We start from the raw sequence: 13,920 nt of genomic DNA on the forward strand, positions 1-13,920 counted from the left end.
GTTGGGTGGCCAACATAAGAATTAAACTTTATTTTCCCAGTTTATCATCAGGCGATAAATCAATAGAAGGAATCCTCTTACAACATAAGCTCGAACCCACCCCAAACATTGAAAAATCAGGCGATCAAACAGGTCAATTTCCCGAGTCATTTTGTGTTTTGTGTGCATTCAATCGCAATTATGGCCCTCGCTGAAGTTTGTGGGCTCAACAACTTCGTTAATTTCAATTCATTCAACGAGAATAATCAACTGCAGAATGAAATCGAGAGTTATAGCCGGAATTTTGGTAATAACTTGTCTCTAGCCGTTCCTCCGTACGCAAATGTAAGTGAGGTTATGTGTCCAAGGATTTGGAAGAATTTTTGCAGCATCATTCATGCTGGATCTATGATTTTATGGTATATTTACCGGTGTTAAATGTTCTGCAGCCAGCTGAGGGACTCGCACAACTGGCCAGCACCCCCGATGACAATGGGAAACACTTGAAAATTAAGTTTGATCATGGAACTACTACTCTTGGATTCCGGTATCAGGGGGGTGTCATTCTGGCTGTCGATTCGAGGGCCACTGGGGGCCAGTTCATCGGTAAAAATCACTTTATTCGTCCTCTCGGTATTGAAATGAAACAATTATTCATGAATTATCTTCAGGCTCCCAGAGTATGAAGAAAATTGTTGAAATCAATGACTACTTACTCGGCACCCTGGCTGGTGGGGCTGCTGACTGTGTCTACTGGGATCGAGTTCTTGCCAAACAGTGTCGCATGTATGAATTGAGGAACAGAGAACGCATATCAGTCGCTGCTGCCAGCAAACTCATGTCTAATATGGTTTACAATTACAAGGGGATGGGATTGTCGATGGGTAAGTGGTTTCAGGCATTAATCAAATGGGGATAGAAATCATTCACTTGCACGTCTTGACGTCTCATGATGATTTCTCGTGGATTTTTCTAGGCATGATGATTGCTGGATGGGACAAACGTGGCCCTGGCCTCTACTACGTCGACTCCGAAGGCACCAGGACTCCTGGCAAAGTCTTCAGCGTCGGTTCAGGATCAGTATTTGCATTTGGAGTGTTGGATTCTGGGTATGACTGGAATCTCACTGATGAGGCTGCTTATGATCTGGGGAGAAGAGCTATCTACCATGCTACACACAGAGATGCTTATTCTGGTGGCATTATCAGAGGTAAAAATTAAGTTTAATATCATTTCGTGAATCTTCGCCCTGAGACAATTTAATCAACGTCGTAATTATTTTTTCAATATCCTCTGACCTTTCTCGAATTAATTAATATAATAAAGATGAGAACAAGCATTTGAAATATTTTTTTTGCAGTTTACCACATGAAAGAGACTGGCTGGGTCCACATTTCCGACGAGGACTGCAAGGACCTCCACTACATGTACCAGGAGGAAAAGCAGAAAGCTGCCCAATAATTAATTACAATTGAATCATTCTCTTTAAAAAATATTTTTATTTCCCATTTATTATGTACTTCAACGAATAAAATACTGTGAAAACACTCGATCAATCATTTTTTTCTTCATTACGAGGCTTGAGGGCGTTCAAGAGCTTCATCGTGACGAACATGTTCTTCTTGATATTCTTCATGTTGTCGTTGATGTCAGTGGCCATTTTATGGATCTCTTGAAGGTTCTGAAAATGAAAAACTCATGTCAGTGAATGTCGGAGACTATCATTCAGAAATTAACGCAATGCAATCGTTAAAAAAAAGCAGTTGAATAAAAAAAACGTACCATCTTCACATGTTGGTAAAGCATGTGAGTATTTTCCTCTGAATATTTCATCGAGGGCTCGAAAAACGAGGCTGAAGAGGCTATGGATTCATTCGCCATCTCGTTGTACTCATTAACTGCTGAAAATTGTGATTTTTTAGGCAATTTTCTACTAGAATTGTCGAAAACAATCGTTTTTTACTGGATAAACGTCTTCATTCTGCTGCTGTCATTTGTTTTCTGCCGATCATTTTAAGTTCCACCCGTCACCACCAGCTGCGTATGGCGCCACTCACTTGTCCAGGCTCGTTGTGTCGTAGAGGAGAATCGAGTTTTTCGGAATAGTTGTACACCATCTGTGAACACAAATAGTGGTTTTCTTATTTCACGACTCGTGTTGCTCGCTAGTTCTGAGAACGACTCTGGAAAATTCTAGAATCCCTCGAGTATCGCTACAATCGATAGATTCATTCAGTTATTGCGACACCTTGATACACTCGACAGAGAATTTCCACAGTTTGTCCCTTCGACATCCGAAAAATGTCTCTCTTCGGAGGTATGCTGGGAGATCTCGAGGATGACCCTATTTTTGGGTGAGTAACGTCATATACGTTCAATATATGCAGCTGATAGCTCACTCTTTCTGATTAACATCAGGCATGACTCGTATATTCAATCTTTCATTCGAGATGTAATGCAATTACTGCGATTACAAAAGCCTTTGGTTATATCACGATCTTGGCTCAATTATAAAGCAGATTGATCATAATGTCATTTTATTTTTATTTTGCGGGGGCATCGGTGGAGGAGTTGGCCCTTCACACTTGAATGTCAGTTGTCAGTTGCCACTTTTCATCTATTTATTGATTTCCGTTTCTAAGGGCAATACATAATTCCATAAGTTCAGGATTTTCCATCATGGAGTCTGACATCTTTGATCGAGCCGTTTGATTTTTATTATTTTTATTATTTTCTAAAACCTAAAAATTTTTACGGATACGTAAATTACAAGTGATTTAGTTGGCAACTTTCATTGCATTGAAGGTTTATTTGAATTTAATGTTATCACATTTTAATTTTATTTTAATTTTTTTCCACGTTTATGTTGTTTTTCCCTGTGACTTTAGTTTTTTCATCATCAATAAATCATTATCAGGTCTCACATGCAATCCATGCAACACATGAATAGCATGATGAACTCACTGTTCAGCAACCCATTTGGAATGATGGGGCCAGCTCTGATGGGGCCTGAGCCTCGTGGACGTCATCGCCACAACCAGATGATGCCCTTTGGATTCGGAATGCCAGCATTCAATATGAACGACATGTTCTCTCAATTCGTGAGTAAAAAAAGTTGTGCATAAAATTGAAAACTATTGTAGCTAGTAATTCGAAACAAATTTGAACAGCAGGATAATATGGGTCAGGATCCAAATACTCACGGAATGTCCTCCACTTCAATTATGACTTACACCAGTGGCCCAGATGGGCGTCCTCAGGTGTATCAGGCCTCCAGGTCCACTCGGGCTGTTCCGGGAGGAATAAAAGAGACTCAAGAGACTGTTTATGACTCTCGTTCTGGCACCAAGAAAATGGCTATTGGACATCATATTGGGGAGAGGGCTCACGTCATTGAGAAACAGAAGAATCTGAATAATGGAGATGAAGAGGAACATCATGAGTTCGTTAATCTTGATGAGGGTTTGTATTTTCATGCATTACATTAAATGTCATACGACAACTCTACAAAAAATATTAGACATGTCTTTTTTTATTTTGAAAAATCGTCAAATTACATTCAAAAAATGTGTTGAATATTTTCTACTCAATTTGTATATGCAGAAAAAAAATGGAAACAAAACCCCAATTCTCCATTATTTCATCAAATGTTGTCTTTGTTACGAATGCGCAGAAGAGGCAGACAAATTCAACCGGGAATGGGAACAGCGTGCCCGAGGTTCACGTGGACATCGTAGTGATCGTGCACTTGAGCATGGCTCACATCACAGAAAACGCTCTGAGCCAAGGCGTCTGGCCCTCACTGACGGTACTTCAAGGTTCGTTAAAAAAATGAAAAATAACTTCAATCGAATCTTTCACTCGAAGTAGAATACACCGACTCATTTCACTGCACCCTATGATTTTTCAAGTACTCGGAAAATGACAAAATTCTCTTTAATCTAAAATCAGTAGCGTCTAGTGTTCTTTTAACTGTCTGCACGAATGTCTAGATATTTCAAACATTAATTAATTGGCTCGATTCATTGGTATATGTGTACAGACGTAGGACGAACAGGTCAAGCAATCATTACTAAAGAATTGAAGAACAGGGGATGCAGAAAGGAAGGAAGCTTTCAAGAAGTGAATGCGATATCTGCTTTGTTTCTGCAGTTGTTCCCTTTATTTCATCATTAATTTCTACAATAAAAGTAGCATGACACTGAAAAATCTGTAATTTTATTAACGGATACATAATTATAATTTTTTCGTCACTGGTTCATGAGGATGTTTCGTACTTATTCATGATTTTTGGTTGGTTAATTGGGAAATGCTTTTAGTAGTCATCAAAGTAGTCGTTCAAGGTGGGCACCATCTGCGAGAAGAAGCATAAGACCTAGTTTCAATATTGGTAGCACCTCCAGGTGAGTTGTATTTGTGGCTTTTAATAAATCCAACAGAATCACCATCATCATCATATTTGGAGATGTCCAGCTGTCGTTCTCTCAATAATGTTTCCACGTTGATGTATCTGCTTGAATCAGTGAAATTTTCGCATGCAATGTTGTACATTCGTGTAGTTATGCATGAGTATTTTCTTCAATTGATGATGCAAAAAAAAACAACATGAACAATTTTCAAGGAGAAGTTTTACTCCAAGTTATTTCACTTAAAATATTATTGCAAAGTACATAAAAATATTGGTATGGAATATTGTGGTTTTATTCGTTGCAGGTACTCCCCAAAGTATTAATTAGAAAAAATGAATTTTATGAAGAAAGTGGTGACGTTTGTGAGCAACGTAAGTACGTTGTGAGATTTTTTGTTTATTTATTTTAAAAAAATACGAGAATAATTTTCGCGGTGATTTTTAATAACTGCTGGAGAAATTCCGAGAGAGGGGGAACGGCATGTGTTTTTCTCATCAGACTCATCAGATTTGTTATTTATTTTCCTCATTCATGAGTTCTTTCATCGTTCCTTTATTTACCGAATCATTAACAGTGCTCCATCATTAAGCATTTCGTTATGCCAATGTTTTATGTACTTTTGAGCTAGCCATTACCATTTAGTATAATGCGATTGAACCCAATTACCATGTTTGGGAGAATTGAACAACTTGAATTGCCTATTTTCACTGGACTCATCTTTTTTAGTACTGCAGATGGAGAGACAAGACCAAAAACGCCAGAGGCATCAAGCAGTCGTAAACGCGAACACGATGTTGAGACTGAGACAACTCATAAGCGCCACATGTCTAATAGTCATGATTAGTAACATCAGTTGACGTTAATGAAGTCTCCAACATTAATTCAATGGCTCGAACTAAAATAAATGTGAAAGCTTTACAATATTACAATCGCCACTTGGCGTTATTTATATTCTCCAGTACAAGTATTTCCATAAATATCAAATGTAGTTATTGTCGATGGACATAGCACACTCTCGCATCTTCAGCGTCCGTCGATGTGTTTAAGCAGAAGCAGATTAATTATGTTTCTGTCGAATATTAATGAGTAATTGAAGGGAAAAATGACATAAAATAGAAATCTCATAAGTTAGCATATATTTTTGACAGAGGCTCCGTTACATCTCGATGAAGCTGAAGTATTAGATAAATTAATGTTCGAATGGAGACTATTGAAAAAGGGAGATACACATAGGATTTTACTTTCGTCCCACTTGTAAACATTCAATTTTCATATTTTAAGAAAATATAATTCATGACAAATAACTCGTGTCTAGTCTTTTTTATTTCATGATCCTTTCTCTCTTCCACGAAATCCTGAGGCATTTAAATTGATGTCGACACCTCTCGGTGAACTCTACAGACTGTCAACAATAACAAAGTCGTGTGTGTTGTGTGTTTTCTCTGTTGACCTTCAGAGTGAACTCGTCGATAATCATTGGATAATGAATCCAAGGGAATTGTCGTGAATATATTATGGAATTGTCCCCACAAAAACGTGCGAAGATATGTAAACGAAAGAGGTTAGCCAAGAATAGACGCCGAAATAAGAGAAAAGTTGAGGTTAGAAGTGCTAATCGTAGGAAGATTACTTCTGGACATGAGATGAATTTTTCCACGATGACTGCTAACACTTTCTGGGAGAACTACAGGGTTGCTCAGGACTGGCAACAAAAGTAGGTGAAAATTAAATCTTAATTAATTACACTCCTTATTATTCATCTTTACATGTTTATTATATTAATTTTTCCGCATTTCAGACACAATATTGCTTGGTGGAGGTCACGTTGCATCGCCCTCGAGCACGAGAATAGAATCCTGAGGAGCAAAGTACGAGAACTGGCTCAACATTCCAATTACAATGAGGCATATCCGACACCTTCGAATTCTCATTACAATGCCCTGAATAATTCATCAGAAGAGGGAAACTTGGAGTTCCATGTTGATGAGGATATGCTCAATTTCCTGGAGCAGAGTATTCGTCATAAAATGGAGTTGAAGAAGAGTCGTGAATCCGAAAAATTTGGTTCTGGGGTAAATGACGAGAATGATTGTCCTCTGGTTTTTCGAGAGATCCAGGACCATGAGAAATTGGAGAATGCTCAAGAATTGTATGGATCCGCTGCCTCTAGGATAATTGCTATGGAGACAGCTCTTCAGGTGACTGTCGATAGGCACAAGGATCGAGCGAAGCCTCGCTACTGGCCGAATATCCCATTGAAACCTTGAGTGGACATTTGGAGTGATATTTTCACTTGTATTTATGTACATACATTTCATTTTAACCCACTCCAGAACAACCCGTGCCCAGTTTCAGAGCAAAAAGTTATGATTTGCTATCAAAATTATTAAACAGTGCATTAAAATTGAGGAAAAGTTCAGCAACGCCACTTATGCGACGCTATAATATAGTCAATCGTATTTTTTTTCTTGGAAGATGATGAATAAATGGATGAGACATTTGTGAATGAAAAAGGTCTTTTTATTTACTCCAAAAGTATTTTTCCAATGTGTTATCGAATCACAATTATGGTCGTTTCTCAAAATTTCTATTCAACTGTTTTCATTTCTTACTAATTGATTGTTCAGCCATACATATATATACATGGTATGAAGGAGGGATGCTTAATGCAATCCTTACAAATATCGGAATTGACGAGGCTGGAATTCGAACCCAGTCGTCGGTGTAGTGTGCGTGGGTTGCCACTCAACGATATGATATGGTAGCACTACTATAAGTTCTATAATTTATTATGAAATTATAAGATACGTTTTATTGTTGGTGAGCCTTGTGGCAGTTCTCCGGTGAGACGCAGCCACCCGAGGACTCCCTCAGATATCCATCGTGGCAACGACAGGATTCGGTGAACTTTGTGCATTGCTACATTGAAAAATATTTTAAAATTCAAATTCTGCTGGATAATTCATCGGATAAAATTGTATGGACTTACGATTCTCGGACAGAATCGGGGATTCGGTTGAGGATTGTCACACGTCGGCTCGCACATCCTTCCACATATATAGGATCCTTCATTCTCCCCGCATACGTTACCCTCGGTATCTGTTAGGAAAAATTATTCATCGGTTGATTCACTTTATCAAGAATTTTTCAGAGGTTGGTATTCACAAGACGACGTGAGGGATTCTCCTTTTTTAATTGATAACTCAATTATTTATGCGAGAGGTCAGAGGTTGAGTGTAAAGACCTCAGCCGCTTTTTGAGGCTTGAGTAGTCAAGAAGAATATTTTCAGGGACGTACTACCTTCGAAATTACTCAGGTTGAGCGTAAAATCGGTTTGGAGACAACAAATGACTTGAAACGACTGAATGATCAAGTGTAGCAATACAAATGTCCTCAACGATACCCGGAATTACTTGGCTTGCAGGTGAAATCTGTCTGTCGATGGCTAACGACTCAATTTCCCTCAATTGCTATTACCTGCAGTCACCAGCGCAACGCTCCCGATCAGTAGTAATATCTGCAGTAGAAATGTCATTGTGCGGGCCTTCTCCAATGAATGTGCACTGCAAAATCAACGAAACGGGAGAGCTTCCTTACTCATATATATTGTTTAGACTCGATAACACACACTCATGAATTTCTACACGCAATAATCATCAATACTGGCATTTTCCCACTTATTAACATATCGCCGCCGTTATGTATGCTATGTGTACCACTTTCGCACTCTACACCAAATGGAATGGCATTTGCAGCCAGAATGCGCGATGGATTTCCTCAATTATTCATAATCGCTGCGTTTATTTATACTTCGTCGAACTCCGAGGCTTACTTTCCTCGTTTGTTTGTCACACCGATATTATCTAGCAGAAGCAGCATTACTCATTCACACTTGTAGCGTTACGAAACAAGAGACGCTAACAGTGCGTGTTAATTTCGAGTCGAAGAAATATAAACGGACGATTTCGTCATCAATTCTCTATCATAAATTTTTATTTTGGACATTCTTTTGGTTCAACACATGCTCCTGTATTTTCATTCCTCAAATAAGGCCGTTGACATCGGCATTCCAGTTTACATCCCTGAAAAATGCATTTTCTGAGTGAAAAATAATTCCATAGAGTACGTTAATAATGAGCATTAATAATGAGCAAAGTAGAATAAAATTTAATATGTACCTCCGGGTTTATTTTGCACAAACGGATATTGGGATTACTGCATTTAGCTTCGCAGAGACTTCCACACGGCTCTAATTTTGCGTGGGGCTCGCAATCGTTTGCTCCATTGACTGCGAAATAAAGATACAATTAATATGAATAAATTTTATTCAACTATGAGAGGTAAATTGGATTTGCGACTGGGAAAGAGTACGCACCGCTATTGAACAAGGCAATAGCCAAACACACTATGCTGAGACCGGTCATGCCTACAAGCAGTTGCATGTGCAATTGATGATGTCTAAGAGCGCAATCTCATATATGTAGTGCTGGGAATTCAACCTTGCTGCGTGTTATCTCAACATTATTCCAGTATGCGTAACAGTAAGAAAATGAAATGAGGAAAAGCTTCATTTTATGGTAAACAAATCAATTATTCTACATCTACGTTTGAAATAACAAGAATATATTGAACAATTATTCATGTTTTCATTTTCTTCATTTTTCCTATTAATTTTTTGTGTTGCCGCATTCAATCATTTGGCTCCTAATAAACTGTAATGTGTCAATAAACATGATTTTTCGTAATACTTTATGGTGGTAAGGATGAAAAATAGGGGGATGAATTGTCTCGCTGCCCATTTATCCACAGCCACAGCTATGAAAGTAAGCACGTACATTGCTCAGGCCTATTGGTTTAATCTTAAAGATGATATACGCGTCTGGGCTTGAATCTCAGAAAGTCGGTCGCACGAAGAGAATTGAAAGGTATACGCAAAATAAAAACAAATATAGTGGAAAGAAAAAGAAGGCGAGTTGAAAAAGTGACGACGAACGCCGTAGCACGAGGCATTCGGATGGAAACAAGATGGGATGTTGGTAAAAGACGTTGGAGAATCGAAAAGGAAAAAAAATGGAAAAAGAAGAAAGGCACCCTGCATGATTTGTTTGGAACAAGACGTCAGAGGAAAACCTTTGGAGAAAGAAAGGGGATGAAGGTTAGAACGAAACAATTTTTCAAACAGTTAGGGGGTGTGAGTGAGGTGTGCGGTTTGCCCCGAGCATGAATAGACTATAAAACGGTGGTAAGACAAGGGCCATTATACCGGCACGTAAAGTCGAGTCAGCCGAAACTCAAGTGTTCGTCTCAACCCCGTTGTGTTGTCCCCTTTTTTTCCCTCAACTTTGGTATCCACTCCACTTCGTCATTCAATGTGCAAAAGCTCTCCTTCCAATTTTTTCACTCTAGGGTATTGTATTGTTATTTACAAAGCAACTTTTATTTATTTTCAATCTTCTTCGGAATAGTCAAAGGGGGAGGGTGGCCTATTCAGCCGGAAAAGTTTTCTAATTAGGGGTTTTGCGATCTAGCTATTTTCCTCAGCTGTTCCTCAGCCGGTGGAACAATGGAAATTACATTCGTGTTGGGGTATATTTGGCAATGCTTCATTTGCAACAATGAACGAGGATGAAGGAATGATTAAAAGCTTGCTTCTTTTTCGGGTGTTTTTCGTCTTGGTTATTACTTTGTCACGTAGCGAAAAATCTTGAGAAGGCCTTCCTTCTTTTTTTCTTGGAGAATACAAGCTCTCCTCTCATTTTCCTTCTATCATCACTTGACTCGGCACCCATGACACATTTTTCATCCCTCTCGCTCGTTCCTTTCCCCCTTTTCAATGTCTCGGATATCAAATTGAACGTAATTTCGTTTTAATTTGTCATATTCTTCTGCATTGTTTGATGCTCGGGGCTTGAGAGTTGAAAAATTAATAACCGGTTGTTGAAATTGTCAGGAGGGAGCAAACATAATAATGAAAAGCGCCGGAATGAATTGTCGGAAGGAGAATGGCAATCTCAAGTTCTTGAGGCTCATAATTCTGAAGGTGAATTTTTGTCTCATGCATTATTCCGGATTTTACGGAATTCAGGCGAATTCGTGACGCATAAAAACTTCAGATTCATCCGGTTAGAACAACTAGTTGTTGAAATTTTATCAAGACTCTGTCCCATCGTCCGCTGAAACTGCAGTTGAAGTTGAAATGATAAGTGGAGGATGACTGAAATTAAATGGGAATTGAGATAAAGAAATTGCCGGAATTCACCGACACACGCAATAAACCCCAGTTGATTGTATTTTTCTCCAAGTTTCGTGTGTCTCGCTCATTAATCCAGCCAGATAGAACTTGGATCATCTTTCATTGAAGCTCAACTGCACTCAACCCCCATTTACCGGTTTATACTATAACCATGAAGGCACTTTATGATAGCTCGTTAGAAAGTTTGGATCAATTAAATCGTGTGTGACCTATTTTGATGGAGTACATGTTAACTCGTGGCATATCAATTTATCAAATTCTGGATAATTGGATTTTGCGTAATGGAAAAAATCACATCAAGTTGAAATATGAAAAAAAAAAAAAAAGTAAATTGCAATTAATGCAAACAGGGAGAGTAATCAAAACACAGATGCCTTATTTTTCAATTTGGGTTGTATAAATGTAGACGCAAATTAATTCGGGAAAATCGTTTTGAAAGTCCTCCATATGCATAAATGCATTGTCCGTTTCTGAATAAATATGAGAGTGCGATCGTCAAATAGCCTGCTGTTATATCTATATCGACTGCACACTCTGGATTTTCCAGTGACATCAGGCGAATGTAGACTTGATGAAGTGGAAAAGGTGCATTAATAGCCATAGCTAGGCGGCTTTTAGCAAACTGCGGCGGTGGGAATATCGCCGAGTGAACAATGAACCAGAAGCCGGTTCGTATACTCACTCACCCTCTCTCCTCAGTTGGCCACTGTGGCAAATATTTGCCAGTTGCACTGGCAATCCTGCGTGATTGCCCCTGGGCGAGGTAATTAGGAGTTTTCAGGAGTTTGCGTCCCATGGACTATAGTTCTGATAGTGTCTGCACCCGTTGAAAATTGGAATTCAAAGAAAGTAATAACATACAAGGGCTATTCACCATTATATTGCGGTGAAACACTGTGGTAATAAAGGGTTTGTGGAATATTTGGGTCATTTTGGAAATAGAGTGAATGAATAATGATAATTACACCCAGAGGCGAGTGAACGGGTGAAAAAATCCGAGGTGATTTCAAATTATTAACTACGGAAAATGGGTGACCGGTTATTTAATCCTGGTAAAACGGAGCTTTTGGAGGATCTAAGCAAGTATTTTTATTTTTATTGACAATGATTTAATTGTTTCCCTCGAATAATGTTGCGTTTTCTTCAATTCTCTAATTTTTTCTCTCATTTAACTACCTAGGATTACCTTTCCAGGATTAAATGACCCGTAATAATGAAAAAATTATAATCTCCTAACACCGAATATTTCACGAGATGCGAAAACAATTTTGCTTCCCCTCGAGTGAAATGTTGAGGAAGAGAAACATGATTTATAATCTCTCATTTATTTTTAAACTTGCACGAGTGAGATTTCTGAATAGGTATACGATTTATAAACGAAACAGAAAAAAAGTTCCCCATCGTTACGGTGCCGGGGGCTACAGTTTCATCATGAATTAACGGTTCTAGTGATGCTTCGTATAAACGAGGGTGGTAGTATCTACGTCATCCGATGATCCCTTGCTGCCTTGATTTTGCTGGTGTAAATTCTGCACAGACTCACTGATTTAATTATTCGGCTCCCGCACACGCCTTCTTGACGACCGACCACGTAACAAGATTTTAGTTACACTGATTTTGCCGATTTCTAAGGCGACGTCGGGCACTGCGGGAGAGGGTTTAGTCACTGGTATGGGCGAACATTTGAGAATGGTACGGAATTGTCAATTGAGGGTGTGCGGACTTTACATTCAAGATTACGAGAAAATATGGCCAGAAATATGGAGTTGGAAAATTCATAATAGATCAGGAGAACTGTTCATTAGTTAATTCACATCATCAAATAAATTTTTGTATTTCAATAGAAATTAACAAACTTCAATAATTTATTTTTGTAATTTTATTTAAAAAATATTACTAAAGTAATAAATAATTCCGATCACGAGATTAACGAGATAAACCAATGAGTGGAATTATGCAAAATTCTAAAACTCCGCGTCATTATAATTAATCCAATGTCGGAATCACGCACATTGAATGGATAAAAGAAAACCATTACGTGGAAATCGTTGCTCTAGTTTCAATCATCCAGGTGTTTGCGCTAGACGATATATCTTCTTACCTGTCCTCGGGCAGCTCTCTGAAGACCGAGAGGGCATCCCCTGTGTATTCTCCAGGGATTGAGTCTCCTCTTACTGTGAAAGGCGTAGGGTAATCGAATCGATTTATAGGGCAAGGCACACGACGAGTCCTTCTCTCGCTCTTCTCCGTCTCATGAATACATCGATAACAAGTGTTTGCGGACGGGGTAGAGGGCCAATGCACAGCTCCCGAAAAACAAGGGATAAGAAAAAGTGGGTGAAAAAGTTGCATAAAAAATCTAGAAACTTAATAACTGTCGTGGGGCGAATTGAATTTAGAAAGAAAAAATATTGGGGTTGTCGTGTTTCGCCGATGATTGGATTGAATTACGTGAGAATTCGGTGGCTTGTTTCATTGAATTTCTATATTTTTTCGTTACACTAGGGAAGTGACTTTTTTTTGCTCATCCTTGTCTTGACGATGTCCATATAACCCAGACAACCCATACATACGACCTTATCCCCATGTCACATCGTCAAAAGTCGATGAGAAATTGGATGATACAGGAAGATTTCATTTTCTAAGAGCTGTTGCATGAAGATAATTAATATAATGATAATAGTGATAATTATTATGTGAGAATTCGTTGACTTGTTTCATTAAATTTTTGTTTTTTAAGGCAGACACTCCACATCGCCGAAAGACAATTAGAAATTTCGTAATGCAGCACGAGATTTTATTTTGCAAAAGCAGTTGCATGGAGAAAACAATTATAATTTAGAAACTTTGTATGTTCAAAATTCATTAAAATTCGCCGGAGAATTAATTAAAAGACGCGGAGAATAATAAGTTACCAAAATTAAGCTGTCAAAAGCTTTTGTTACAGTAATTTAATCCTGCTTCCAACTTTGGTTATAGGTACACGTGGGAAACCTTTTACGGCTTTTCCAGCACTCTATAACCGCTGTCAAACTACTTCTGGGCTTGCGTATTTACCTCTGTATCCAAGTTAGATTATATTATGCAGAGGAGTATCTGCAGTTAGTAAGGACGAAGGAAAATGTACAAGCCAGATTGTGAAATAGATATTCGTTGTGATAATGTAAAATCATGTAAGCGTCTGCGTACTGCGTTCTAACGTTTTGGGGTATGCCAGGCGGGAGAACCACTCTCGGGAGCTTTCGTGTGTTAGGCAGAGTGTGGAGAGCTTTCGGAGC

The 13,920-nt window shown here is 38.6% G+C and overlaps 4 protein-coding genes and 1 long non-coding RNA gene across 11 annotated transcripts; 3 read left to right on the forward strand and 2 right to left on the reverse strand.

The window, feature by feature from the left end:
- Positions 1–79: 79 nt before the first annotated feature.
- Positions 80–1,531, forward strand: LOC107038610 (proteasome subunit beta type-5). Its single transcript, XM_015257817.2, has 5 exons — positions 80–324; positions 429–585; positions 651–863; positions 956–1,189; positions 1,340–1,531. The coding sequence occupies exons 1-5, from the start codon at positions 181–183 to the stop codon at positions 1,438–1,440; spliced, it is 849 nt and encodes a 282-aa protein (XP_015113303.1). The 5' UTR covers positions 80–180; the 3' UTR covers positions 1,441–1,531.
- Positions 1,459–2,234, reverse strand: LOC107038611. The gene is made up of 2 exons (XR_001460905.2): positions 1,762–2,234; positions 1,459–1,660 (listed from the first exon to the last, which is right to left on the reverse strand). It is a non-coding gene; the product is annotated as an uncharacterized LOC107038611 (long non-coding RNA).
- On the forward strand, positions 2,021–5,692 carry LOC107038609 (myeloid leukemia factor). 7 transcript variants are annotated; one of them, XM_015257815.2, is made up of 7 exons: positions 2,021–2,333; positions 2,897–3,080; positions 3,150–3,441; positions 3,653–3,797; positions 4,299–4,382; positions 4,693–4,759; positions 5,115–5,206. In XM_015257815.2, exons 1-6 carry the CDS (start codon positions 2,281–2,283, stop codon positions 4,709–4,711), a joined length of 777 nt encoding a protein of 258 aa, XP_015113301.1. In that variant the 5' UTR covers positions 2,021–2,280; the 3' UTR covers positions 4,712–4,759; positions 5,115–5,206. The 7 variants fall into 7 exon arrangements, with proteins under 7 accessions (XP_015113301.1, XP_015113295.1, XP_015113296.1 ...); XM_015257809.2 differs by lacking the exon at positions 4,693–4,759 and having other exon boundaries at positions 5,115–5,692; XM_015257810.2 differs by lacking the exon at positions 4,693–4,759 and having other exon boundaries at positions 4,302–4,382; positions 5,115–5,692.
- A 97-nt stretch (positions 5,693–5,789) lies between these two features.
- On the forward strand, positions 5,790–6,913 carry LOC107038533 (gem-associated protein 8). The gene is made up of 2 exons (XM_015257689.2): positions 5,790–6,102; positions 6,187–6,913. Exons 1-2 carry the CDS (start codon positions 5,903–5,905, stop codon positions 6,653–6,655), a joined length of 669 nt encoding a protein of 222 aa, XP_015113175.1. The 5' UTR covers positions 5,790–5,902; the 3' UTR covers positions 6,656–6,913.
- Positions 6,887–8,371, reverse strand: LOC107038534 (chymotrypsin inhibitor). The gene is made up of 3 exons (XM_015257690.1): positions 7,867–8,371; positions 7,378–7,487; positions 6,887–7,307 (listed from the first exon to the last, which is right to left on the reverse strand). Exons 1-3 carry the CDS (start codon positions 7,922–7,924, stop codon positions 7,200–7,202), a joined length of 276 nt encoding a protein of 91 aa, XP_015113176.1. The 5' UTR covers positions 7,925–8,371; the 3' UTR covers positions 6,887–7,199.
- Between the last annotated feature and the right edge of the window lie 5,549 nt (positions 8,372–13,920).

This window comes from Diachasma alloeum, unplaced genomic scaffold (assembly GCF_001412515.2).
Source record: "Diachasma alloeum isolate Michigan unplaced genomic scaffold, Dall2.0 Dall_scaffold_00285, whole genome shotgun sequence".
NCBI lineage: Eukaryota > Metazoa > Arthropoda > Insecta > Hymenoptera > Braconidae > Diachasma > Diachasma alloeum.

Bases quoted from the DNA above. Each gene is read 5' to 3' on its own strand.
- LOC107038610 (XM_015257817.2), top strand. From the start codon at position 181: ATGGCCCTCGCTGAAGTTTGTGGGCTCAACAACTTCGTTAATTTCAAT. The intron at 325-428 runs GTAAGTGAGGTT...AATGTTCTGCAG, and splicing joins CCGTTCCTCCGTACGCAAAT to CCAGCTGAGGGACTCGCACA. The intron at 1,190-1,339 runs GTAAAAATTAAG...TTTTTTTTGCAG, and splicing joins TTCTGGTGGCATTATCAGAG to TTTACCACATGAAAGAGACT.
- LOC107038609 (XM_015257809.2), top strand. From the start codon at position 2,281: ATGTCTCTCTTCGGAGGTATGCTGGGAGATCTCGAGGATGACCCTATT. The intron at 2,334-2,896 runs GTGAGTAACGTC...AATCATTATCAG, and splicing joins GAGGATGACCCTATTTTTGG to GTCTCACATGCAATCCATGC. The intron at 4,383-5,114 runs GTGAGTTGTATT...CATCTTTTTTAG, and splicing joins AATATTGGTAGCACCTCCAG to TACTGCAGATGGAGAGACAA.
- LOC107038533 (XM_015257689.2), top strand. From the start codon at position 5,903: ATGGAATTGTCCCCACAAAAACGTGCGAAGATATGTAAACGAAAGAGG. The intron at 6,103-6,186 runs GTAGGTGAAAAT...TCCGCATTTCAG, and splicing joins GCTCAGGACTGGCAACAAAA to ACACAATATTGCTTGGTGGA.
- LOC107038534 (XM_015257690.1), bottom strand. From the start codon at position 7,924: ATGACATTTCTACTGCAGATATTACTACTGATCGGGAGCGTTGCGCTG. The intron at 7,488-7,866 runs GTAATAGCAATT...TTTTCCTAACAG, and splicing joins CGTTGCGCTGGTGACTGCAG to ATACCGAGGGTAACGTATGC. The intron at 7,308-7,377 runs GTAAGTCCATAC...TTTTCAATGTAG, and splicing joins CCCGATTCTGTCCGAGAATC to CAATGCACAAAGTTCACCGA.